The sequence below is a fragment of the Ambystoma mexicanum genome, chromosome 4q (genome assembly GCF_040938575.1).
Source record: "Ambystoma mexicanum isolate Mex_15411 chromosome 4q, UKY_AmexF1_1, whole genome shotgun sequence".
In the NCBI taxonomy this organism is placed as follows: Eukaryota; Metazoa; Chordata; class Amphibia; order Caudata; family Ambystomatidae; genus Ambystoma; species Ambystoma mexicanum.
This window is the reverse complement of record NC_090928.1, coordinates 722,278,734-722,305,192: the sequence shown is the minus strand read 5'-3', so window position 1 is coordinate 722,305,192 and position 26,459 is coordinate 722,278,734. Positions and strand designations below refer to the sequence as shown.

General features: G+C 46.5%; 1 protein-coding gene across 5 annotated transcripts in view; it reads right to left on the bottom strand.

Annotated features, from left to right (window-relative positions):
• The window catches only part of NUP35 (nucleoporin 35), a 538,931-nt gene that overhangs the window by 40,965 nt on the left and 471,507 nt on the right, over positions 1-26,459 (bottom strand). For all 5 annotated transcript variants that reach the window (XM_069608305.1, XM_069608306.1, XM_069608304.1 and 2 more), the window contains exon 9: positions 6,398-6,562. In XM_069608305.1, coding sequence (XP_069464406.1) covers positions 6,398-6,562 — 165 coding nt within the window. The remainder of the gene's footprint in view (positions 1-6,397; positions 6,563-26,459) is intronic.

Below are 26,459 nucleotides of genomic sequence, written 5' to 3'. Positions count from 1 at the left end.
AGGTGGCAAAGACGACCGGGGCCATTTTGACAAAATGGGCACTCATGGTTGCTTTACTGCAAGTGCAGCCTGTGGTAGAAACACACAATGGTAAGAGAAAGTAAACCACTGACACCAGCCATTAATTGCAGAAAGAGTAACATAAATGTTACATGAGAAACTAGACAAAGGCGATACTAAGTAACCCCTCCAGCACCCGATTGTAAGATAGTGTGTGCTGCATCTAGAAAGTTACAACATGTAAGTAAAGTCAATTTCACTTTACTGCTCTCACCAATAGAAGGTATTTAAATCTTTGGGAAATCTAAGACTTCCCTTTATCGCTGCACTGAAGGTGATGTGTGTCGTAATGCAAAGAGGATGCCTATGAAGTTTGTCAGACTCCTAAGTCAAAATAAACAGAGCCCAAATCACACAGAAATACATGAGAGAGTGGGTGCGGGGGGGGGACAAGGGGGGATATGGGGGAAGGTCTGACTCTCAGGTTAGGAATTAAAAGTGTTAAAGTGCAACAAAAAGAGCTGGGAGTCTCTAAGGTAGAAGGGAATTGGTAAATTTCTGAGAATTCCCCCTAACAGTTGAATTTTTATATTTTATTTTTATTTATAATTTTATTGATTTAACAAACCTTTAAAATTTAACAATCCGTCCCTTCCCATATTATCCATCAATTTGTCAGTTTTGTCTGAGATCTCACACGACTTTACTGCTTATCCTCATGTTGCACTACATTGTTTAACCATCAACAGATTTTCAATCTCTTTCAAGTGAAGAGTCATTGGAAATATTAGCTTCATGTCCACACCATTGAACATTTTCTGCCACCAATCATTTGCACTTAGAGATGGCTGGTGAGAGCAACGGCCACAAATGTCCTGTTCTAACTGTCCATAATTCACAACAGAACACCAACACATGTTTTAGTGTCTCCTCTTTGATTGCACAAAACCTGCATAATGGGTCTACGTTTGCATAGCACGACCATGTTCGAAGACGTTGTTTGGTTTTGAACGAATTCAGGAGGAAGAGCAAATACAGTCTCCTTGAGTTTTGATCAGGAAAAATGTCCACATAGCGTTGGAGCTTGTTAAAGCCCATGGCCTCACTGGGTACATCTTTCATGAGTTTATTTGCAGTTCTCAATTCTCCAGTCTGCGCTCCGTCGGCCTGCCAGATTTTTTTTTTGCTAAATTCGGATTTTCATGTAGTGTTGCTATAATGATTCAAGAATAAAATACATACAATTCAACATATTTTACTTATTATCTTAGGTTTGCATTTTGGTTAGTTTGCTTACTTTTTGTGCTCTTTTCCTGCTTTCCTATTTTATGTTTCAGGGCTTTGATGCCAAAGAGTTTAAGCACTATACAGAATAAATATAACTTATGTCCTGTCATTATGTTTGTTTATTGATTTGCTAATGCGCACCAAGCACTTGGTCAGCTGGGCGCAGCAGTACAAGGATTCTCCAAGCTTAGTTACATTGCCTGTCGCAGGCTTGTGCATACATGTGGATACAGTGTGAAGCACAGTAAATGAAACAGTACAGACATTTGTCATACGTGGATACAAGTGATTACAATATGAATACAGTAGATGACCCAGTATAAACATTACCATTAATGGAGCATGGAGAGATATAGTTAGAAAGATACAAGACGCCGGCCCAGCTTAACATTGCCTTAGTTAGTGAGTACCTATGGCTGTAGTTGTGGACAGGCAGGGCCGACGTGCGAGTTGCAGTAGTATTGTCAGGTGCAGCGATTGTCTGGGTGCAGTAGCTAAGGAGTGTTAGGGAGAATTCTCTTATAAGGCTAATTTCCCAAACCTAGTGAGTCCCCCAGCAGCTTTGCTGGATTTTTGGGGTTTGTTTTTTTCTCCTGCTAAGAGTGAGACTCTTTTACTCCCACTCTTAGGCATGATTTGAGGTATGTCTTTGACTTATGTGCTTTCTTTTTACTCCACAGGGTATCATCTGTTTTTCCAGTATGTGTGGTACACAGCACCCTCAGTGCAGTACCACAGGGGTGTCACAGTGACCCCCAAACAGACTCCATACCCTGGGACTGACTACTGTCTCCCAGGACATGTAAACTCACCATTGGTATTACTAGTCCAAAATTGTGAACAGAACCAGCACAAACCATCATATTGTGGAAGTACTGGTAAGGGGTAATTAGATTGCCCCTGGGTCTGTTTCCGAGGGGGCACTATCCCGTCCCCCCTCGTCGAGTTTCTGGCTGGTGGCAGTGGTTACCACGTGAAATATTCCAACCGGAATATACTCTATGGCATTTTCCCATCGATTTTAAACGCACCACTTTTTGGTGCAATGTTAAAGATACCGCCGGTTTGTTTATTTAATATTAAATCACCGGTTGGTTCTTTTTGCCAGAATTCGATTCTAAAATCACGTTTGTGTCCATCTATGTAACTCTGACCAAGGTCGAGCCCTTTGTTCCACTATTTTGGCGGGCTTCTCCACATAAGCCCTCCAAATGGTGCCACTCTGTCTGGGTTCCACAGGAAGGGTGGAGGGGGGAATTGGCACTGTGGACTGCGTTGCCTTAGCAACCCAAGTCACACTCTACTCTGATTGGCCCAGTGGTGAGCCGCCCCGCTCACCACTTAGTATGTGTGATTGACAGCTAGGCTGATGAATGGGGGTTTTTCTGCATAAAAGCAGGGCCTTTGGGACTGGAACTTCAGAAGTCGCCACAGGACCTAAGAATCCAAAGAGGGAAGAAGCTGAGCCATCTGCAACGACACCACCGGTGAAGCCCTGCTGCAACTACCTCACCACTTTCCCGATGACAACAGAAGATCTCCTGCTGGACGAGTCTTCTTCCTCTGAGCTGGTGGGATCAATCAGTTCTCCCTTTTCGCCTTCCAAAGAAGTCTCTTGGTCGAATCCCCCGTGCCAAGCACCCCAGCGGCCGGATAGCCAAGCTCACCACTTTTGACGGCGAATAAAAGGACTGCACCTTGTAATCGCGAACTCTGCGACTACACGTTCCCTCTTTGACGAGATCTTCTCTTCCCCTGGTCGGAACCACGAACTTCAACCACTGCCAGGAACAACTGCCCCCGCTGGAGCTTCCTTTCTCTTTAAGGTACTGTGTCCTGCCTGGCCTCCCTTTCTACAGATTGCTAAAGGTGAACCTTAAATCATTGGCTTCTAAACTGGGTTGGCTCAAGGCCTTCTAACTATATCTTTTGAATCTCCCCAACCTCTTTTGAACACTCTGCAAAGACTTTCAGTGCACTTTAAACCGTGTGATCCTGGGCACATTTCGCTTTGCTCCATTTAAAGGGGGCCTGGCCTATGAACTTTGGCTCTACAGTATAACCTGCCTTTCTCCCCTTGCTCTGAATTCCTAAAAGTGTTGGGAACTGTTTTATTCTTATGATCTGCCTTTTTCTCTCCCGTTAACTACATTATCAGAGAGCCATCTTGGTTAAGCGCTCAAATCTGTTCAAACAAATAGTAGTGTTTTAACCCTGACTTGTCTGATAACTATTAAGGGAGGTGTGCATACTTTACCTGACTGTGTTTTAACTTGCTTTTGATTGAGAGTGCTAGTATATGCCATAAAGTGTGTTTTAAATAAATAATTATATACTTTTTTATACAAAGCTCTGGTCAGTGTTTGTTTGCTCTACTGTGTTTTGGCCCTATTGTGTATACCCTGCATACTGCCCTACTCTTCTTGAGAGAAGTCTGACTGCTCAGCCACAGCTACCAGGTAAATCTGGGTGGTGCAGACTTCTACCAATTGGGTTTACTGCTTACTCCTGTAGTCTTAATCTTTTTGCAGTGTTCCCCAAGGGAACTGCACAGGATTCTGCCCAACAAGGGTCATTAGAGCGGCGAAGCCATTTGAGAACATTGGTTCTGAAACTGACGTAAGATAAGGGACGTCTACGGTCTGTTGGGAGTGTACTCCATGCTTGCGCAGCTTTGACAGGGAAGCTGGTTCCTCCAGCCGTGGTAAGTTTAAATCTAGGGACATCAAGCAAGAATTTGTTGGCGGATCTCAAAGGTCGGGATGTGGATTTCCTGGTGATTGTTTCCGATAGGTAAGGAGGTGCTAAGTTGTTGAGACATTTGGATGTAATGGATATGGTTTTGAGAATTCTGTTCTTTACTTTTAGCCAATAGGCATCTCTAAGGAATTTAGGGATCTGCTATCTGTGTGGGATGTTCAACGCTGCTCTTAAGGCATTGTTTTGCAAAATTTGGAGTTTGTCAGGGACATACTTGTTAGCTCCTGAATACCGGGCATTACAATAGTCTAGTCTAGACATAAGAGCGTTCGCCAAGGTGATGCAGCTGGCACTAGAGAGGAAGGGTATGGCAGCTCATATTAATTTACAGGTGTAGGCTGTTCTAGAGGAGAGAGCATTTACTTGCTTTTTCAGGGTGAGGGAGGAGTCCAGATAGAATCCTAGAGTTTTTACCTCCGGCATAACCTTAATGACATTGTTGTCAATGTTGAAGGATGCATAGTTTGAGGTTAGTTTTTTTAGGTTGGGGTCAGATCCGAGGAGCAGAATCTCAGTTTTATCGTCGTTCAGACAGAGGCCGTGGGTTGCCATCCATGCCTGAATGAGGGTGTATATCTTGTTCACCAGAGCCAGGTCCACTTCATAGTTGCCCGAAAGGGGTATGAGGATCTGGGTGTATCTGCAAAATGAGTAGGTGACGCCCAGTCTGTCCAACTTGTCGAATAGTGGCTTAGTGAAAATGTTATACATGGTAGGTGAAACACAGGATCCCTGTGGGACTCCGCATGTTATTTGGATAGGATCAGCGCAGGTGGAAGAGAAAACTCTCATAGTCCGGTTGGCTAGAAAGGATTGGACCCAAGCTATGGCATCTCCTGTGAAGTTGACAGCGAGCCTGAGGTGGTTGCATAAAACTGCATGGTCCACTAAGTCAATGGCTGCTGACAAGTCCAGTAGAAGTAGCAGAGCTGTTTGCCACTATCCTTTAACTCCTCACTTTTTGTCTTAAGATCTAGCAAGGCTGTTTCGGTACCGTGTAGAGGGTGGAATCCTGATTGCCGAGAGCCTAGCAGATGATTAGCTTCCAGGTAATCTTGAATTTGTACGTAGGCTACTCTGTCAATTTTGAGTAGAAAAGGTACGGTGATGGGTCTATAGTTAGTGGGGATGGAGGGATTGAGGGTTTGTTTTTTTTTTAGTAAGGGGAGGACCCAGGATTCTTTCAGGTCGGTAGGTACAGGGTTTGATTTAAAGGAAGAGTTAATAAGCTTCGAGATGAAAGGAGCTAAGTCTCTGGCTGCATCCTTTATTATTTGCGCTGGGCAACTGTCGCCCTTAAAATTGGAGGGTTTTAAGGAAAGAATGACCTTTTCAGTATCGATGATTGAGATGGTTTTGAAACTGAAAGGCGGAATGGTATTGTGCTCAGAGGGCGGTGGTATATGTTGATCAGAGAGAGAGACAGAGTGTTTTTTTTTGTTATTTTAAGTTGGAGGGAGGAGATTTTGCTCGATAGGGCATTTTGTATGTTATTACACCAGGTCTTATCCTTTGTGACAGTGTCTGCTGGTTGTAGGGGGGATTCCATTTCCCGGAGGATGAAAAAGAGTTCCTTCGTGTTTGACTTGGCTTTTATGATTCTGTCGTCAAATACGTTTTTTTTTTTTTTGTGTTGGTTTCTTTCTTATAACGTTTGGATAGTTGGGCTAATTTGGTTTTGTTGTCAGTAGACGAGTTGCACCAGATAGCTTGCAACTTTCTTTTCTGCTTTCTTAGATCATTAAGTTGGGGTGAGAACCAGGCATTTAAGTGTGCCTCTTGTTTACCTTTACGCAGTTTAATTGGAGCAATGGTGACTAGTGCCGTGGTCATGGCTTTGTTGAAGGTGTCCACCAGGGTGTCTGGGTCTGTGTTGTTCTCCAGGCTATTGATAGTGGGAAGGAGGAGGGGGATAAGTTTTTCAGCAGTGAGATCTTTTTTACTTCTAGTGGGTAAGGGGGGGCATCATACTGATAGGTTTTGGGGGTGAGGAGATCGAGTGTGGCAGTAACGTTAATTAAACAGTGGTCCGTCCAAGGTTGTGGGACGATGTCAGTTATGGCAATGTTACAATTAAGTTTAGCTACCCAGTCAAGAGTTCTGCCTTTGATGTGGGTAGGTGAGAGGATTTTTTGGGTAAGCCCATGGTCATTGAGTAGAGCTGTTATTGAGTGGGCATGCTTGTTGTATGGGTCATTGGAGCCGATGTTGAAATCGCCCATCAGCAAGGTTTGGGAGTGCTTTTGCGTATTATTTGTATAAAGCTGGTAAGGTCATCTTCGAAGGTTCCTAACGGCCCTGGGGTGTACTGTACAATGTAATCTTGTATTACTTAAACACATTTCAATACCTGGTAGTCATTGGTAGAGGCTTTGTATGCTGCAGCAAGGGGTCGCATTGTGGTGGTTCTGGGAGTGCTTGCTGGTTGTGATGGTGTGCCAATTGTGTTGACTGGGGGTGTAAAGACTGAAGATGTCGAAGATACAGACGACCTTTCACAGCCTTCCATCACAGCCTGAAAAAGAAAGATATGTACATTTAAATCACACATTAATCAGCATAGTGGCTTGAACAGATCATGAATTTAAACTCTAAAAATGCTTGTTGTAATGCATATGGCTATGTTAAAAAAGCACCGACTCCGGACCACCGCAGTCCCAAAAGTGAAAAAAGCATTGGCAGTACCAATACTTTTGGAGATTGCAGGTTATTGCATCTTACCTTTATAGGCAGGAATACCATAAATAATTGGGCCTGCCAAACATCTCTGGAAGTTAGTGTTCACAAACATGCAACAGTACTGATGCGAACAGTATGAAGTCTGTCTTTTTCAGAAGCTTTGACTATATCCATTACTAATATGTCAGCAAGTATGGAAAAAATACTAGCATATAATCCTAGTTCATCATCAGTATCTTCACTGGATTCATGAAGACTGAACATCGAGATTGTAACATGGTATCTGGAGAGGTGGTGATAGGACATCGGGCCAGAAAGTGACTGTCCTCCATTACGTTTTCTGTTTGGCCAAGTCAGGTTTGCAATTTTTCTGAACTTTTTTTTTATAGATCTTTGCTTGGTTTCAATTTCGGATCTCGATTTCTTCTTTCATTTGCAGTTTCCAAATTTCCCCCCAAATATTTAGAGGGGGTGGGCTTGCTGTCTATTCAGTGTTTGTGAACATCAAAGAAGATCCCACGATGTAGAAGGAAAACTGGCTTGTAATCCCAGTTCCCCATTGTTAGGGGAGTTTTCCTACAGCCCAAACTCTAGGTATGACTTTAGTAAGCTATCCCAGTGGTTCGTAGATTCCCAACTCCTAGTATCAGTCTGTACTACTCAGAGACCTTGGTGGTGTGGCAGAGCAGTCAGGCTTACCTTAAGAGGAAGATGGGAGCTGTAGGCAAGTACACTGAACCTAGCTAGTAATTCACAATAAGACACGTACACATATATTTATATTAAAATATATATTATATTTATACACAAGCCACTGTTAAATACTTGGCACAATAAACCAACACACATAGGTATACTTTACAATATTTTGACAAGGCCACTTCTTAGTTGGTAGTTACTGAATGTGCACAAATGTTACAGGAATTTGACAGGTCTACTGTACTATCGGTAATTACGCACACCCACAAAGTAATACAGTAATTGTATTTAGTCAGCATACAGGCTTAACTTAAGAGGAAGATGTCTTCTTTAGGCAACTACTTTGAATCTTAGACAGGCACAGCAAAAAAGCACTAACACACATTCATATAAAAGATATGTTTATTATATTTACACCAGAATCACGTTAAATACTTCAGCCTTTTATGGTAGAAAACTTAGGAAAAGTAGATAATACACTTCAAAGGGAACTTTAACTTTTGTGTTTGTTTGGGGTTACAATTGTAGCAATGTTAGAAAGGGAAAAGACAAGGTTAGCGTATTATCGGTAACTGCGCACTCAAGCGGTTTTCAACAGGTCATACGGTAATTCATTTACTCTACAAACACAAATAGAAAAGTCACTTAAAAGGAGGAAAATAAGTGGTTAGTGCAACTTGAGCGTAATCCAAGGTTCTAGAGACTGTTTCGTCACCTGGCAAGTCTTTAAAGTCCAAAAACACAACCCTATCTAAAGGCAGTTCGGAGAGGGCTTGAACTCTTGGCAAGCAGCGAATAATGGAGAGTTGAGGGGGATGCCACAGACACCTCTATAAGCAGTCCAACGCTCTGGAGCGACTTCTTGGAACAAGGTAAGCAATATCTTTTTTTCCCCCACTGTAGCTTCCGTTTGAAGAACGTGTGCGTTGGCTCTTCTGGAATGTGGCAGCTCTGGACACTGCCTCCGGATTCCTTGGTCTGGTGACCAAGGACGGTTTCTCTCAGCAGCAGTCTCGAGGGAGGACCTGTAGCACGACAGCAACTTCTTGGCTCACTCTGCAGTTTTGGCGCCTTTTCAGCAGTACCAACAAAGTACACAGATCGCCCAGTTAATTTTCTTCGCTTCCTGCAGTCCCACTGGTGAGGGGGTCTGGTTGAGTTGGATCGGATCTCTGGAGTGTCCTTACGGGCTCTGCAAAGATTAGGACAGATTCGGTCTTTCCACGACGATGCACTCAAAATGGGCAGCAGGTCTCATGGTTCCGCAGCTCTGGAGGCTCCCAGGACCTCATGAAATGGCTTGTTTCAAAGTTAGACTTGGGACTGGTTGTTCCCACCAACCAAAGGGAAGGAGTCCTCACTGGCGCTCTGTAGAAAAGTGGGCCAGGACATCAGTGGTCGCTTCACAGTCTTGCAAAAGGGTCTGCCGGTGTCTCTGGTCGTCTTCTTTGGTTTCTTCCATTTTTCAATGGTCAACTTGCTTTAAACTCCAGAAGCCTCACCTTTTATACTGTTATAGCACACACTCCCCTGCAATCTCTCAGCATTTTACAGAAATGGGTGTCGGGCTGTCCAATCAGGACAGCCAGACCTCCTGTGGGAGGTGGTTCCATTTAGGGACTCTGGAAGACCAAGGACAGGGGGGGTGAAAGACTCCTCCCCCACTACCTTCCTGCCCAGACACTCTGGAACCTAGACGGGGATACGATACCTACTGGTTCCTGCCAAAGGCAAAACCCACACACAGACCGCCGCCTCCCAGAATGGTAGAAATGCTAAAAAAGAAGAACCACGCTAAAAATAGCGGAAAAAGAAGGGAGACCCTAAGTTGGTACGTGGGTGCCCCGATTGTGCACTACTAAGGCTATGGACATAGCCTGAGGTTTAAACAAAACACACATCAGTTGGAAGAACACGTCCACTGCCACCAGCCATAACTAGGTTATGGTCTATGTGATTAAAAGGTCACAGGAGGAGAGAGAAGGGGAATACTAAGTATCCGTTTGGCACTCCACTGAAGGTGGTGTGTGCCAATCTCTCAGACTATACATTTTATACTAAGAACTATAGTTTACAGGCTATAGGAAAATAATCTTAAAGGAGTACCCTAGGGGTCCCCAGCAACAGTGCCCATAAAGAGCTGTGTGCTGCAGTAGTAAAACACAGATGCCTTTAAGAGCTACGGAGCAGACAGACTCCAGAGTACAGGTAGATTTACAAAGAATAGAGTTCCAAAAGACCGAGCCCATAAGAATGAATTGTGGCAGTGGGAGGTGGAGGCCATGTGGGAGACCCCAGTCAGAGCCACAATTTTGGACCTGGGAGCCACAAGTTTGGACCAGTGGGGGTGCGTTGTGTACGCAGACGGACTGGGTCCCCCCCCTCTGGCAATAACAGGCAGGTTACACTGAAAAGTGGGAACACAATGAAGGCACCAAAGTCTTTGTAGAAACCAGCAACCCACGCATTACAGGAAGAGGAGTAAACTCATTGCTAGCAGGATAGATTTGACACACTAGACTAGCGTGGCATAGCCACTGGCATGGAAACTGGGGGGTAGGGGCGAGTACCCTTGGAGGCAAAGAGGGCGGGGTGGGAGACCAAGGGAGAAAGGGAAGGGTTGATGAAGGGGGCTGGTAGAGATGATAGAGAAAATGATAGGCCAGTGCCGAGACACAGAGGGGTGGGGGGGACACAGACCAAAGAAGGGGGGGGGACACAGACCAAAGAAGGGGGGGGGGGACACAGACCAAAGAAGGGGGGGGGGGACACAGACCAAAGAAGGGGGGGGGGGACACAGACCAAAGAAGGGGGGGGGGACACAGACCAAAGAAGGGGGGGGGGACACAGACCAAAGAAGGGGGGGGGACACAGACCAAAGAAGGGGGGGGGACACAGACCAAAGAAGGGGGGGGGACACAGACCAAAGAAGGGGGGGGGGACACAGACCAAAGAAGGGGGGGGGGACACAGACCAAAGAAGGGGGGGGGACACAGACCAAAGAAGGGGGGGGACACAGACCAAAGAAGGGGGGGGGGACACAGACCAAAGAAGGGGGGGGGGACACAGACCAAAGAAGGGGGGGGGGGACACAGACCAAAGAAGGGGGGGGGACACAGACCAAAGAAGGGGGGGGGACACAGACCAAAGAAGGGGGGGGGGACACAGACCAAAGAAGGGGGGGGGGACACAGACCAAAGAAGGGGGGGGACACAGACCAAAGAAGGGGGGGGACACAGACCAAAGAAGGGGGGGGGCACAGACCAAAGAAGGGGGGGGACACAGACCAAAGAAGGGGGGGAGACACAGACCAAAGAAGGGGGGGAGACACAGACCAAAGAAGGGGGGGAGACACAGACCAAAGAAGGGGGGGAGACACAGACCAAAGAAGGGGGGGAGACACAGACCAAAGAAGGGGGGAGACACAGACCAAAGAAGGGGGGGGAGACACAGACCAAAGAAGGGGGGGGAGACACAGACCAAAGAAGGGGGGGAGACACAGACCAAAGAAGGGGGGGAGACACAGACCAAAGAAGGGGGGGAGACACAGACCAAAGAAGGGGGGGAGACACAGACCAAAGAAGGGGGGGAGACACAGACCAAAGAAGGGGGGGAGACACAGGGGGGCTCAGAAAGGCCATGAGAGAGAAGCAGGGGAAGAAGAGACAGAGGACAGGAGACCCACTGGTGATAAAATAGAGCAGGGTTGGTGAGGATGGGAACCAGGGGAGAAGGATAAGGCCAGACGGGGGAAGGGTACCCTGCCCCCAACCCACGTTCGCACACCCCACTGCCAAGAAAAAAAAAGTGAGTCCCCAGTCCTTTCTCCACAGGCTTATACAAGGCAGTTGCACCACCCACTGCAGGGGCAGAGACTCACCCAGGTTTGGGAAAGTGTTGCCATGGTTGTATTAAGGGACAGCCCCCTCACTCAGGCAAGTGTTTGTTTGGGGGCGTTTGTTTGGGCAAGTGTCGCCAGGGTCGTTTTCAGAGGAGATGGGATGTAGAGTTGGAAACACACTTTTTGGTATTCTGTGCGATTCCCAGGTCAGGGGAGTTGGCAGTTGGAGCCCAGAGGGGATGTTAATTGTAGGGTATGGGGAAATTAAATTATACAGTGCAGGGCAGTTGGGGTCAAAGGGGAGGTTACTAAGTGGAACTGGTTTCCAGGGTTCAGAGAGGCTTCATGCCAAGACAAATGGGAGATTCATTATAGGGTGGGGCCAGTGGGAGGAAGAGTTGAAAGGGGTTCCAGGATGCAGCTGAGCAACAGATAGAACTTGGTTGATGGATCATGGCTTGGGTCCACAAGCCCCCCCCACCCACCCACACAGTGCAGGGGACATAGGAAAATGTATTTGGGAAAAATAAAAAAGTAACCCAATACTTTGTAAAACGAATTTGTGCAATACAGTGGGGAAATTAAAAGTCATGTATCACATTGCAAATGAAAAGGGACATAGAAAATGCAATTTCCAAAGAATGAGTGTAAAAAGGCTCCACTGATTCAGGATTAAAAGAAAAAGTTCCAGAAGTCCAGCAAAAAGTGCTGAGGGTCTCACTAGGAGAGGGGATGAAGCACAGTAATGATACATCTCTCTAACAAAGTCAACAAACTAAGCAGTGTTCCAAAATAAAGTTCTGAGCTTCTTCCAGCCCTTTGCTTACTTTCCAGTTCCCCAAGTTTAAGACAGTTCCACAAAGTCTCAGGGTTCGCATCCATAAGATGGTAACAGTAAACCGGCGTCAAGGTTCCCTTCCTCAAGGCAACAACAAAGTTCACACGGTCTTAGGTTTCCCTTATCTTAATATTCAAAACCAGTTCACCTTTACATTCCTTCTGATTCCTTAAGAGTTTACACAGATTGTTCTCTTCTGCTTTCACTTCAGCAATCGCTTTCATACAGATCTGTATGTTTCCTTGGCTTTCACAAACAGTATCCTCCGTCTAGGCGCAGTAGTCGGACCACACAGTGTACCCATTACAGGTCACGCAACTGATAACCCTTGGCTTTCTTGCCCACACAGGTTTCTGCATCACTGACCCTGTTTTGGTTCACTTTGGTTTCTCCTTGCCAGTCTCTTGGCTTTGCCACAATGTGTTCTTTTCACAGAGTTCACTCCGTGGAGTCTTTCCTTCACCACATTACTCCCACACTGAAGTAATGTTCGTCACTTGCTTTACTCTTTATTGCATAGGATTTATTCATTGCTTTTCAGTACGTATTACGCGTGTTTCACACCTGTTTGCTTTCCATTCGTAAGCTCTTCAAAGCTTTCCTTTAATGCGGTATTCAATCATTCTTAATTCACGAGGCTCTCATATTTTAAGTTGCTTGTATAACGCCCTCACTTTGGGTTCACATTTGCTTGCATAGCTAGTTTCGTTCACCAGGCAATTACATTTGCCTCAAAATAACCCCAGGAGCGCCCGGTACAGGTGTTCCCTTTGTTCACTCACTGGACACTGGCGGCTCCTCCGGGCATCTTCTTTCCGTGCTCTCTGCACCGATTCCACATCTCTGTAACGCTGTGAGCCGCTCTTGCACTGTGGGTTTTCAGCAGCTGTGGACGCTGCGATAGCTTGCAGCTCTGGGGTCTCTTCCGTGCCCAAAAGCTCCAGCAGTGGGCACCCGATCAAGGACAATTTAACAGCTGTGACCCTCCCGCAGCCCGCCCAAGCCTCAGCGTCGTAGTCTCTACTGGACATTTCCTTGCATCCTGGCCAGCAGGCAGGACCTTCCTCAGTATCCTCGACAGGATTTACATCCTCACGGGCCCAACACACCCTGCCCATCTCCTGCTGGTCTTCCCTTTCCGATCGTCTGCTCCACCTTCCATGCACCTGCAACCACGTTGCAGGTGTGAGTCCATAAGCCTATTTGCCTGACCATAGTTACTGGTTTTCTATGGACAGGTCTGATCCTCAACAGCCTTCAGAGGCCTCTTCCTTGTCTCAGTACAAGAGTGTTGAAATTACATGTTATTGTGCACCAATCCTAGTCGCCTCTTCCTTGTCCCAGTACCATAGTGGTGTGAATGATGGGGAATGATAGAATGGGATTGGCGACAGCCTATAAAAGGGGAGGGTAAGGTTGGTTATCACAAGGAAAAGGGGTAATACCATGTCTATCCTGCAGACATCCTCTCCCCAATCCGCAAGGCATCTCTACCCCCAGGGTCAGGATCCAAAAGCAATAGCCTTTCTCTGGCCACTTGAGAAGAGGATCCAAGGGGAGTAGGTGCGAGGATGCCCTGAGGTTTCTCAGGGCACAATTTTAATAGAGTTATCTCCATCGTCAAGTGGAAAAAAAGCAGCCAGACAAGTGAAAGGGGGAGGGGGGGTGGGGGGGGAGAGAAGGGAAAGAAAAGGCATTCTCTAAAAGAGAAAGGCTAAGAATAAGGATCCCCACCATGAAGGACAAAAGCTGAAGGCAATGGCCGGCAGCAGCTGCCAAAAAGTAAGCGAAAATTCACAGGACAGAAAACCGGTACAGTTGAAGAATTCAAAAGGATGCACCGAAGATGCGTGGAAACAGCAATAAATCTCGTCAATACGAGCTTGGCATGAAAGCGACCAACCAGAATGGTGGAAAAAGAATCTGGGGCAGGGGACCTCGGCACGTGAGGGATCATGAGTACAATACATGTCACGATGGGTATAGTGTTACAGGCACGCCCAGGTCAGTTTGCCTAGCGGGGCAGGTCATTTTCCATTGATTTGTCAAGTATGAGTAACATCGCGGGACGTGTCTGGTCAGTGTGCCTGAACCCATACATATTGGACATTTTTCATGCTGGAGAGCTGCAACTGCTTGAGGAGGCCTCTTTATTCACAACTGAAGAATCTGCATAGTCCCAAGTCCGAACTGGGGATAGCGACTGATGCGAGGAAGCCAAGGAGGAAGCTTGCGAGCACACAGAGTGGGTCGAGGACGCTTCTGAAAGCGTGCACAGGTAGGATCAAGCAGGGGTCAAGACTGGTTGTTCCCACAGGTCCAGAGGGCTGAAGCACTGAAGGCCTTCTGCACATCAACAAAGGAGCAAGGCTTCACCAGGACCGTTAAAGACGATGATGGTTGGCTGAAACCACAAGTTCTGTGTCTTCAGCAGGATGCTCCTCTTCTGAGGGGTCTTGGCTTCAACGACAATCGGAAGAATGGGTGCAGGAGTTCCCCTTTAGTCCCAAAATCGAGCAGGAGTCATCTTTGAGCTGATCAAATGAAAGGATTTGCACCATTAAAACTGTGAGCGTGACAAATCCTGGATATCATCCGGCCAACACATCTGGCCAGCAACAGACTCTTGGTCAGGATGTGGACTGAGACCAGACAGTTCCATCCCCCAAATCCAGTCACAAGCACGGCAACTTTGCATGGGAAAGCTGAGGCTTTGCCCGGAAAATAGCTTACCGTATATGGGAGGAAGAAGCCGAAAGACAGGTAATCTTATGGCACAGCCATTTTAGAGGACTACAGTATTCTAAGAGGCATTATGCAGTAAAAAGCAAAAGTGCATGTGAGAAAAGAAAACAAAAAAACCTGTCAGAAAATATCCACTGCTACCAGTCATGGACACATCATGCAAGTAACCTTAAAGTCACCAAAGAGAAGGAAAGGGGTAAAAAGTGCCCCACGCGTGCACTACTATAATGTGAGTGACTTTCATAATGGAGCACAGAGTTCCCCTGTACTGATAGCAAAATGGACTGATCAGTGCCCCTAAAAAAGATCAATTTACCAAGGCAAGTAAAAGCAAAAAGGCTTTAATTAAATCCAAAATAAAGGCCAGGTTCAAAATAGCAAAAGTGGAGGGGGAGTTTACATGGAGGTTTTTGGAGGGAAAGTAGGGAAAAGAAAATCTTTCCTAAGTGTGTTTAAAGTGATACAAGCTACCATGACTCACAGACTCAGAAACCATAGACCCCAAGGGACATAATTACTACTATTACTCTGGTTTGGTCCCTTTGTTCATTCGCCTTTGGCGTGCTTCAGGACTGAAGACCTCCTCTGGCGCCCGAGTGTCTGGGGTGGGCAGAAAGTGAGGGAGGTGCCCGAAACTCCCTGTGCTTAGTCTCCTAGGAGACACAAATGCACCCTGGCGTGATTGGCTGACTGTCTTGCAAGGACAGCCACCCTGCTGGTTGAGTGGCAGCTAGGCTGGAATGAATGGGAGGAAACTGGATAAAAGGCGAGTGTCTTGGCTTGAAAGGCAGAGTCGACCACAAACTAAATAACAGAAGACTAGCTTGAAGAGGACGGCTGCTGCAACTCCTGGACCGTTGGATGGCCCGGTTAAGCCCTGCTGCAGGTCCTAATTGCTAAGCTCATCTCGACAGAGAAGCCCTGCAAGGACAACTTCTCCCTTTGAGTTGGTGGGACCAATCCACTCGACACTAAGCCACCTAGATACCATTCTCAGAGCTGGTTGTATTTTCCTCAAAATGCTGCAGGAAACCGAATAACCAGGGAGAGGGACACCAGTTTGTGTGCTTTGCTAGAGCTACCGGAATTGAAGATTTGCCAGTGCCAGCTTTTTGACCAGTCCCAGTGCAGTACAGGAGTCCCGACGTCCTCCCTCTTCTCCCCACGACTGAGGTTCAGGAATAGCGAGATCTGCAGGAACTGCCAGGAACAGAAGTCTTCAGCTGCATCTTTTTCTTCATTTGTAAGGTACTGTGAAACGAGACAGAATACTTGCTTCTCGCAGTGAAAGTGCTTGAAACTTTTGCAACTCGCAGGCCTAATCAGCTGTTGACCCAACATATAATTCTTCTTTTTACAAACTCTGCCTAACAAGCGGTGACCATCCCATTGCCGTGCAGGAGTCTCCAGACATCTTACCTCTTGTCCCCATGACTGAGGCCCAGGAACAGCGAGATCTGCAGAGCTGCACAGGAACCAAAGTCATCTGCTGCACTTTCTTCAACCTAAAAGGTACTGTTAAGACTAAGAGAATCTACCTCTTTTTGTATAGCCACTTGTCCTCATTGGAGACTTGATGGTTTGCATCTGTAGAGCTGCTATCAGCTTCTTTACCTCACAAGCCTAATCAGCTTGTGGCCCTACTTTGATTTCTACTATTCTACAAAGACGTTTAAAACATTGTGAAAGACTTACCTGCAAGAAGTGCTTCAGTACACCTTGACTTTTGCTAATTTAACATTGGCTGGCCTGGCTCCCTGAATGACTCTTCTCTCCTCCGTTGATGTGTTTTTGCCTTCCTTCCAGGAAAGGGTTAACTGACTTTACATTAGGAGGGGGTGAGGAGGAGGGTTGTTGAAACTGCTTACATGCTTGAGAATCATTGTGTGAATACTTGTTTTATTCTAACACCTCTTTTCTTTGACACTCTAAGAAAGTCTAAATGCAAACAGTGATATATTAATGTCCCCAGCACCCTAACAATTGATGTCACCTGAGGGTGTAGGTAGTGTCTGTGAGCCATCCCAAATGGGTATCTACTGCTACTTCCCCACACTACCAATCTGTAATGCAGACTTGCACCAAAGATTGGGTTCCTATTGCCAGGAGGTCAGGGTTGCTGTAGGGCACCCAGAGGGTACTGCATACAATCTTGCCTAACAGTAATCTAAAAGTAATTATTGGTGCGACTTCCCTAGAACTCCAGTTAGGTGTTCCAATAAAGTTATATACTTTGGATTGTGTGCCTTAAAGCAGAACGGTGTGTGTTTTTATGAAAGTGTTTACGACTGACAAGTACTTATCCCAAGAACTAACTTGGCTTATATGTGCATTATTTATTTTTTATGATACTCCCGACTGCTAAATCATGTTCTGAAGGGGTTGAGAACTTCTGCATGACATACTTAAATGACATTGCAGTGTTGAGCCCTAACATATTATCCACCTGGAACAACGTTTGCTGGCCCTTCAGCAAGCCAATCTGACCATCAAAGCAAGCAAGTGCCAGGTTGGTCAGAGTAGAACAAGTTACTTACCCCTGGTAACGCTCTTTCGATTGGATGTTCCTCCCACGTATTCCTTATCTTTGATGTTTCCCAATATCCAGCTTGCTTCTTCGGAAACATGTTTTCCCAGTAGAGGGTGCTGTGCGGCGATGCCTATCGAGTTGATGTCCACCTGAGGCCTCTGTGCTGATATCGATGTCATCACAGGTATAAGTAGTGCACGCAGCGTCCGTTGCTCAGTTTCGTTTTGAAGCGAAAGAGCGTCTTAAGTAAGATGGTTACTACCCTTCAGGGAGCGCAGACTGTAACCACAAGGGAAGTTTTAATGCAGGGTAGGTAGAGAGGGGCAATAAGGAATACGTGGGAGGAACATCCAATACTGCCTTTCCAAATTTTTATTCTTGGCTAGTGGAGGAATCCTGGCTATAGAATTTTGTAAATGTGTGTGCAGACTATCATGTGGCAGCCGCAAAAATATATCTTAATGGAACTCCTCTCTGAAGAGCTGACGAAGCTGCGATACCCCTGGTTGCATGGGCTCTTATGTGTTCAGTAGCGTCTTTACTGGCCAATTTATAGCATTCTGCAATTGTTAAAATGATCCACCTAGAGATGGCTTGTTTGGGGATGGCTAGACCCAACTTATGACCTGTGTAACCCACGAATAATTGATCAGTTTGTCTCAGGTTAGCAAGTCTGCTAATGTAAAAACTCAAGGCATGCTTTGGATCGAGTCTGTGCAGCCTTTCTTCCTCCTTCCCTGGATGCGGAGGAGGATAAAAAGAAGGTAAGGTTATCCTCTGAGTAATGTGGAACTCAGATACTACCTTGGGAAGGAAATTAGGCTTCACTCTTAACACTACTCGGTCCTTGTGAAAGACAGTGTGAGGAGGCTTGCAGGACAAAGCCTGCAACTCACTCACCCTTTCAAGCAGATGTTATTGCCACCAAAACGACTGTTTTAAAGGTAAGTAATCTTAATCGGCACGAATGAAGAGGTTCAAAGGGAGTACCCATTAAAAAGATTAAGACTAAATTTAGATCCCACAGCGGTACCTGAAATGGGGTTTCAGGCTAAACATTAGTTAACCCCTTCAAGAATTGTATTACCAGAGGTATTTTGAAATAGGAGACTTCCTCAGCAGTACGCTTGAAGTTAGAAAGTGCTGCTAGGTAACCTTTGAATCTGGTGTCCCAGATGTGCTAAGTGTAACAGAGAAGACAACACTGTTAGTGTATTGCATGAAAAAGGGTCAACATTCTTGTCTCTACACCAGCTGCAGAACTTATTCAATCAGCAGCGGTATAAGGATTTTGTTGCTGGCCTTCTGGCCGAAAGCAACACCTCCATTAGGTCATCCGGGAGGTCCCAATCTTTGTATCTCAGCCTCTCAGAAACTATGCGTGAAGGCTGAGCGTCGGGATATCCGGATGGAGAACCGGAACCTCCTTTCGGAGAGTAGATCCTCTCTTTGTGGAAGACCAATCGGAGGGTAGATGTCTAGAAGGTCCGGGTACCACGTTCTCCTGGCCCAATCTGAGGCAATTAGAATCATTGTTTTCCTGAACCTCCTCAGCCTCCTTATTAAATGAGGAATGATGGGGACTGGAGGAAACCAGTAAAGAAGTGGAAATTCCCAGTCCACCACGAACGCATTCCCTAGAGCTCCTCTGGGAAATTCCCTGCAGCAGTATAGTTTGCACATCCTGTTGGCACTGGTCGCAAACAAATGCACTTGAGGGGTTCCCCAAAGGGCAAAGATTTATTGAAGGACTTCCTGAGCTAGTTCTCATTCGTGGGAGTGTAGTTTGGACTGTTGGAGACCAGCGATCACTGATGGTCAAATCGCTGGTATGAGCTCCACACCCCCATGAGTGAGGCGTCCGTCACTATTGTTATCTCCAGGCATGGTTGCCAAAAAGGTTCTCCTCAAGATGTTCCTCTGACAGGTCCACCACTAAAGGTCCAGTGCGACTGTGTGGGATTTCTCAGATATCTGACATTTTCACCGAGAACTGTGACCAATGGGTCATGAGAGCCCATTGGAGGGATCTCGTTCTCATGTGAGCCTTTGGCACCAGAAAAATGCAGGATGCCATGAGGCCGAGCAACCTCAAAGTCTAAGGCCGGAAGATGTTGGCCATTCTGGAACGTTGTCACCACCTGTAGAGTGGCTTGAGCCATCATCTCTGGTGGCAAGGCTTTTCCCAGGGATTTATCCAGGACTGCTCTGATGAACTGGAGTCTTTGTAATGGTAAAACTTCTCCGGGCGCTTTGAGATAGCTGTACTCTGCCTTTTCCGAATGCGGAATAATAGCGAAAGGACCTACCCCTCCAGGGCGCACATGTGGAGCGGTTTGGAATTTGCTTATCGCAGCGCCAAGGGATTTGCCTGCCGCCTTGGAGGTTTGCAGTTTCTCCAAACTTTCATCAGCTTTGCTTCCAAATAGGTGTGTGCCATCAAAGGGCATGTGGAGAAGTCTGGACTGTATGTCTGGGGCAAATCCAGATTTACGCAACCACGCAAATCTGCGTATCACTGTACCAGCCACCATGGCTCTGCTGATGCTGTCAAGAGAGTCGCGACTGGTCTGGAGGGACTCCCACATGGCTTCCTTTCCATCCTTGATAAGGTTCAAGAAACCGTCCCTTTGTTCCCTTTCGGGGATATGGTCAGCCGCCATCAAAACACAATCCCAAAGGGTGTGCGTGAATCTTGCCAGCATGCATGTGACATTAGCAGACTTTAGTGCCATGCTACATGCCGAGAAACCTTTCTTGTCCATGGCATTAAACTTCTTGTCGTCACGATACTGAGGGATTGTAGAGTATGCATTTTGCTTTCCAGAAGAAGATGCAGCCTGCACAATTAGACTTTCTGGAGATGGGTGTTTTGAGAGATAGAGGATCTGTGGTAGATGCTCTATATTTTGCCGCCAGTTTTTTGTTAACTACAGGGATCACCACTGGCGTTTTCCAGTTATAAGATACCGTTTTATGTAAAGCCCTGTGAAAAGAGACACTAGGGTCCTCCTGTGGTCCCCTGTCAAGTAGGTCCGTCAGGTCATCTTGTTCGACCACAGGTGTGGGCCTAGATCACCCCATGTACTCAATCACCCTAGAGATAAGCAATCTGTAATTGCTTTCAGCGTGATCTCCTGGATCAGGCTTTCTAAAAATCAACTTCCAGGGAAGTATCTATTCCACTTGCTTCATGCAAGGATTCCTGAAGGTGTTTTAATTTAGAGTCCTCTAATAACAGTTCTTCTGGGACTGAGGGCATCCCATCTTCAAGACCAAAAAAGTCTCTCTTCCTCCGATGTTTCTGCCTCTGCACAAGGTTGTAGTGTGTAATTTTTTTCCAAAATAGGGGCAGAAGGCGCAATGGATGTTATCAGCACCGAAATCGTCGACGAGGACGTCTGCGGCTTCGAGGTGGTCGATGGAATCGACAGACATGTCAAACGTCAGCGTCTAGGTCGTCAAAGTCGATAATGATATGCGTCAGAGGCATTTTCTCGACTCGAGGGATTTTCCACTCTCTCTCTCTCGAGGAGTCTCCCCAGCCGAGGTTGACGACTCACGGCATTCTGTGTTTTATTTTAGGGGTATCACCTCTCGGTGCCTTCGAGGCGGGCAAGGCCACGTTCTCGAACACCTCTAGTATCTTTTTGCGGAATTCCTCTCACTGTGCCGGGGAACTTTTTCATTGGACAAGTAACCCTCTCAGGAGAACTAGAGGATGAGGTGGATGGCGATTTATGGAGCCTTTTCTTACTGTGTTTTGAAGTTTAAGAAAGATGTGATCCACTTCTACAGTGTGACCGGGATTGTTTTTTGCGACGAGGAGACAAAGGCCTCCACTCGTCTGAAGTACGTTTAGAGGGGGTAATGGACTTTAGTGGCCAACCTCTCTCCAGCTTCCCTCTGCGCTCCCGCAAGGCCTTGGCTATCATGGACATGCACTCGTCACATTTGAAGCATGGATGCTCCGGCCCAAAGCACCACAAACAGACCCTGTGTGGATCTGTCATGGACATCTTTGCCCCACAGTGTCAGCATTTTTTTAAATTTTAAGATCCCCTAGATCTTAACCTGCTGATCACTCACTAAATAAGGGTATCTGAGGGAATGCGTAGAGGATCCTGCAACTAAACTCCACCTGGAGCACATGCACTATAGAACACATTCCCTCACAACGTGAACTGGGAACATTTGGTATTGTAACCTGTAGCAAAAATGATCCATCTCTAGGTAGCCCAAAAGAATGAATATCACCTGAACCACCCTCTGTCAAAATCCCCACTTGTAATTGGCTATACAACCTGCTGAGCATTTCTGCATCTTTGTTGAAGCTGCTTGGAATGTTCGGTCTGAGTCAGACACACCCTCCCCTGTGCTTAAGCCTCCTCCCAGAGATAGACAGCTAGAAGGGAGAGGGGCTGAGACTTGGTTGCACCCAATTTGATATGAATAGAAACAAGAAAACTGAGATTGTGCTGTTTATGTGGATCAGAAGCACAAAGCCATCAACGAGATGGAGAAAGGACTTTAGTGCCAGGAATATAGCCCCGAGATCTAGAGAAGTGTGTTTTTCAAATACGTCACTGACCAAAGGCTGTGTGCCAAGTTCTCTTCCAGCATAGCTCCCCTCAAAGAGGAGTCTGTCGTTCCAACTATCATCAGGGTGGGGCGATTAAAGTTGTAATGGAGGTGCCAAAATGAAGATGAGGTACCAACAACTGAATGCAGTTGGGGGCAGCCCCCCTCCACTTAAAGCTAGGCAAAGAAATTTGTATGGAATGATTTAGTATGATAAATGTGTGAAAAAGGAACTCCTAGGGTTAAAAGGCATTAGTAGTTTAAAGGGTGTTATGTGCATAATGTCGAAAATGCTTTTATCATGGTTTAGTAAGTAGGCAAGGTACAGAATGCATAGTATAAAAATTGAGTAGGGAAATGATAGGTTTTTTTCCTATACCCAGACAGAAAAGAACTCTGCCATTTATGTAACCAACAATGCCTTTATTTTACATTTGACTTGCTACAGACAGTGGCAGCATAAATCAGCCCAGAGTTGAACAATTCAAGGTCGCAGTGCCCTGCGAAAAACCAGATAAGCGCTCTGAAACCAGACAGTTAATTGGGTTATGTCTGAAAATGTAGCCAAGGGAAACAGCTGCATGACCATATTTGGGGTAGAGCGGCCGGGAAAATCCTAGGATGGGTGCCAGAATGGATTTCATTTTGAATGTTTAAACAGATGAGCAATAATTGCCTTGTGCACGAGTATGTTCAATGAAGAGTTTTGCCTGGACATGTTTAGAAAAGGTGGGGGTTTGAATCCTCTTTCTCTGACAGATATAAAACGAAGCTCCGTTTTGAGCTGGCAGAGGGGGGTTTGTGTGCTTGACAATGATGCCGTTTGTGTCCGTTATGCGTGAATAAAACCTGAGGCCTTTTGTGAACCTGACTCCGTCTACGTGCCTGTTGCTTGAATTGCTTTTGCTGAAATGCCAGGGGGTCCCAGAGAGCCCTAGAGAGCAACAGAGGGCCCCAGAACATCCAGGAGAGCCCGATATGATGGAAGGGGTGAAGAAAAGCACGATCGAGGTCTTAGCACTTCGTCTTCAAAGTGATAAGCCATTAAGTGGTTTCTGCCATGCTACCAAAGTAGATACTCTCTTAGAGGGAGGAATCGTCACCAAGTCCAAGCCCATAACTCTTGGTCCAAGAATAATTGAAGATCATTACAGCACATTTGAGTCATGCCAGAGGTACCCAGTAGTCCCACTAGATGCTAGCACCACCTGCGTTGGCTGCGTTAAGGTGTTCCTCACTGTGTGGGAAAAACACGGTGGGAAAAACTTTGTGCCGGAAGTGTGTTCCACTTGAATCCAATGAAGGTCAGAGTCTGGGTGGGTGATCACTCTTTCAGGTTGACAGGAAAACCAAGATGGAACGCAGTATCAACCAGAACTTGTGAAATACGTGAGGCCTCCCCTGACTAACTGGTTCTGAAACGGCAGTCTTCCATGTATAAATAAACATGGAGACCCGTAGCCAGCCACAGGTCTGTCCACGCACCCATTAACACGTTCATAAGATGGGAGAAAAACCAAGGGCCGAATGGAGGCTGAACAGAAGCACACTATTGAAGAGACCTTCCCATCACGGAGAACCGCCGTTTGCATAGAGTCCCCTTTCAGTCCATGGCACAGAGTGACTACCCCCGCACAGAGGGATTCTACAACAAGGGCTGGCATCACCATTTTAGCTTTGTAGAGGTAACTAGGTTGAGAAAGGAAAGCCTCAGCACCACTCTCAGGCCGGCTTTATTCTTTTTAAGAACTGAGAAAATGCACAAGTAGAATCCCCTTGTCCCTGAACAGAACTGCCTTTATTGCAGTGATTAGATTGGCTCACCATCGCTGCTTCTGGAAGTGCTCCAATCTGTAAAAGAGAAGGGGGGGGGGGCGTGGTGGGAAATATTGGAACTACGGAAACAAATATCCATTGGTCTAAAGAAAGGTTATGCTAAGACTCGTCTGTGGACCTGGCCATCCCAAGTATCATTGGTTTTTTGGGGTGGGGGCAGGGGGGGGGGGCTTCGGAGGAAAAGGGAATAAAAAAGTGGTTCTAAGCCAGACTTCTCAGTTTCAGCCTGTATCCAGCAAGAGACCCAATTAGTTGCCAACCTCTACATTCCGGATATTCACAGAGGCGACCCAAATGTCCTAGGCTAGAAGTCAAGCCTGCCTTAGCACAGTGGGAATACCAGCAATCCTGGGGAGTACTGCTAATGACTTCGCAGTCTGGGAGCTTGTCGTTCTGCACAGCTCAACTGATCGCTCCATGCCGTGAAATGGTAAATATAGAATACAGTATTGCACATCGGCCATGAACTTTGTGTCATGCATTCAGGCTGATCATCTTCGGTCTGCATCCACAGACGACCTGACTGGTAGTGTCATTATGGTGGAGTAGGGCAACAGGTACTGTGCCACAAACCTGGCCTCTGACTAATGTGGAGACTCTGTACCTTCTTCCCTAGGGGAGCCACGCACTTTTAGGCTAGGAAGGTGAATCTGCTAAGCAATATCCATCCGAGGGGTCTGGGAAAGTGGGACCTCACTGGGAGTGACCCCCATGGGATTCCTTGTTCCCTGGATGGGAAACTTCCTATACACAAGATATGATCTGCTTGCATGGGAGTAAGCAATGTTGATAATACCTCTGTGTTTGGCTCAAACTTAACACCGGTTTGACAACCTGCGATAAACAACACCCACCCTCTAGTTACAGGCGCGAGAATAAAGGACCAACGACCCTTGAGTGGAGGAGGAGAAGCCATACGCAGAGGCGGGACTCCGATGAGAGTACTTCGGCAAGGGGTGGCGCCGCTTTGAATAGCAAAGCAGTCTGTGTGGAGAGGGACCAACAACAAAGAGAAAAACTGATGTCCCGATACAGTGACATGCAGGGCCTCAGAAGCCAAGCCTGCCCAAAGGGAAGCCAACTGGGAGGCATGAACAAGCACAGGACGTGGTGGGCCTGGTGCCTCCGAACTAACCCCAAAACCAGCAACCGAGGGAGGAGCGAGTCCTCCACTCCCAACGAGAGAGCAAAAGGGCAAGAGAATGCTGAGACGAGTGGAATCTGCATATCCAGCCCAGAAGGTCGGCAAGCCATTGAGAATACCACCGCTGCCGAAGGGACACACCCGCACTGGAACAGACTCTGCAAAGCTGAAGATATGAGTGTCCCAGATTGGAGGGAGACGGAGTGAGGAAAGAGCAAGTGGAGAAGAAGGAAGGATGGCCCCAACCCGTACCGGGTCACTGAGGCACCAATAGAGACCGAACGACAGAAGAAGGGTTAAAGGAGCCTGAGAAACCCAACTAGAAAAAACCTCTAGAAGGGTCACAGAAACCCACAAGAGCCAAGAGAGCCACAAGAGGAGACGGGTTACCGATAACCCAGAGAACTAATTGAGTTACTAGGACAGGGCAACCCAAGGGAACCACGAGGGACCCAATAAGCAAAGGGAAGAACAGATGAGGAGAGCATGGAGGCAGCCAATATCTGAACAAAGTGAGGAGAGGCCAACACAAGTGATGTAGAGGGATCAGGGAAATAGCAAACCATATAAAGAAAGGTGGACTTTTTGTTTTAGCTGGAACTTTAGAATTTTTGTTGTTGAATTTGGAAAATTTGAGGAACTTTGATAGATTGACAAGACCTGTGAAATAAGGAGAACTAATTGCTGAATCCAAAACCAGCAGAAATTCCTGGGACATCTCAGAAATATCCTAGAGACAAAACACTGAGTGCAGGGCACACCACCTAATTTTCTTTTATATTTTTCTAAGTGTTAGGTATAGGTTTGGACAGAGGACTACATTTCTCTCGAATATTAAGGAGTACCTTAGTTTAGCTTGATAGGAAAGGAGGTTCCCTTTAGAGATAGGGTTAGTGAGGAGTTTTTCCTTTTGACTTGAAGTTACTTGAAACGTATGTCCTCTGGTCAGAGTCCTCCTCCTGGCTTGCCACACCCCTTCTAACTGGCTTTCAATGGTGCTTTAAGGAGAGGTCAAGGAGGAAGTCTGCGATCGCTACATTTTTCAGTTAGATGCTACGCAATTCACATTAGCATTATCTAACATGTAGTACTGCTTTCAAATATTCTTTGTTTCTGGAATCAACTAGGAGTTGGTCCTCTTGGTTCATCTACTCCCCTCCCCACCCACAAATGGGCCAGATGTGCAGAAAGAGACCATCATGCTGGGAACACGAAATAGGCTTGATCCCATTTTGTATGGTCCAATTTTAACTAGGACCATTTGCTCCTCTGGAGGCCCCTCAGAGACAGCCACAGAATCAAAATCGGACTGCCCATCAGCGCAAGTGCCGGAGATAACCACATAGGCCTCAGTGTTAAGTTCCGCTGTTAGGGAGAATTCTCATTGATGTGCTGTTTCTCTTCACCTTATAGACCCCCAACAACTTTGCTGGATTTTGAGGACTTGATTTTTTTTTACCTGTAAAGAGTGTGCGCCTTTTTTCCTCACTCTTTCATATGTTTTGATGTGTGTTTTACA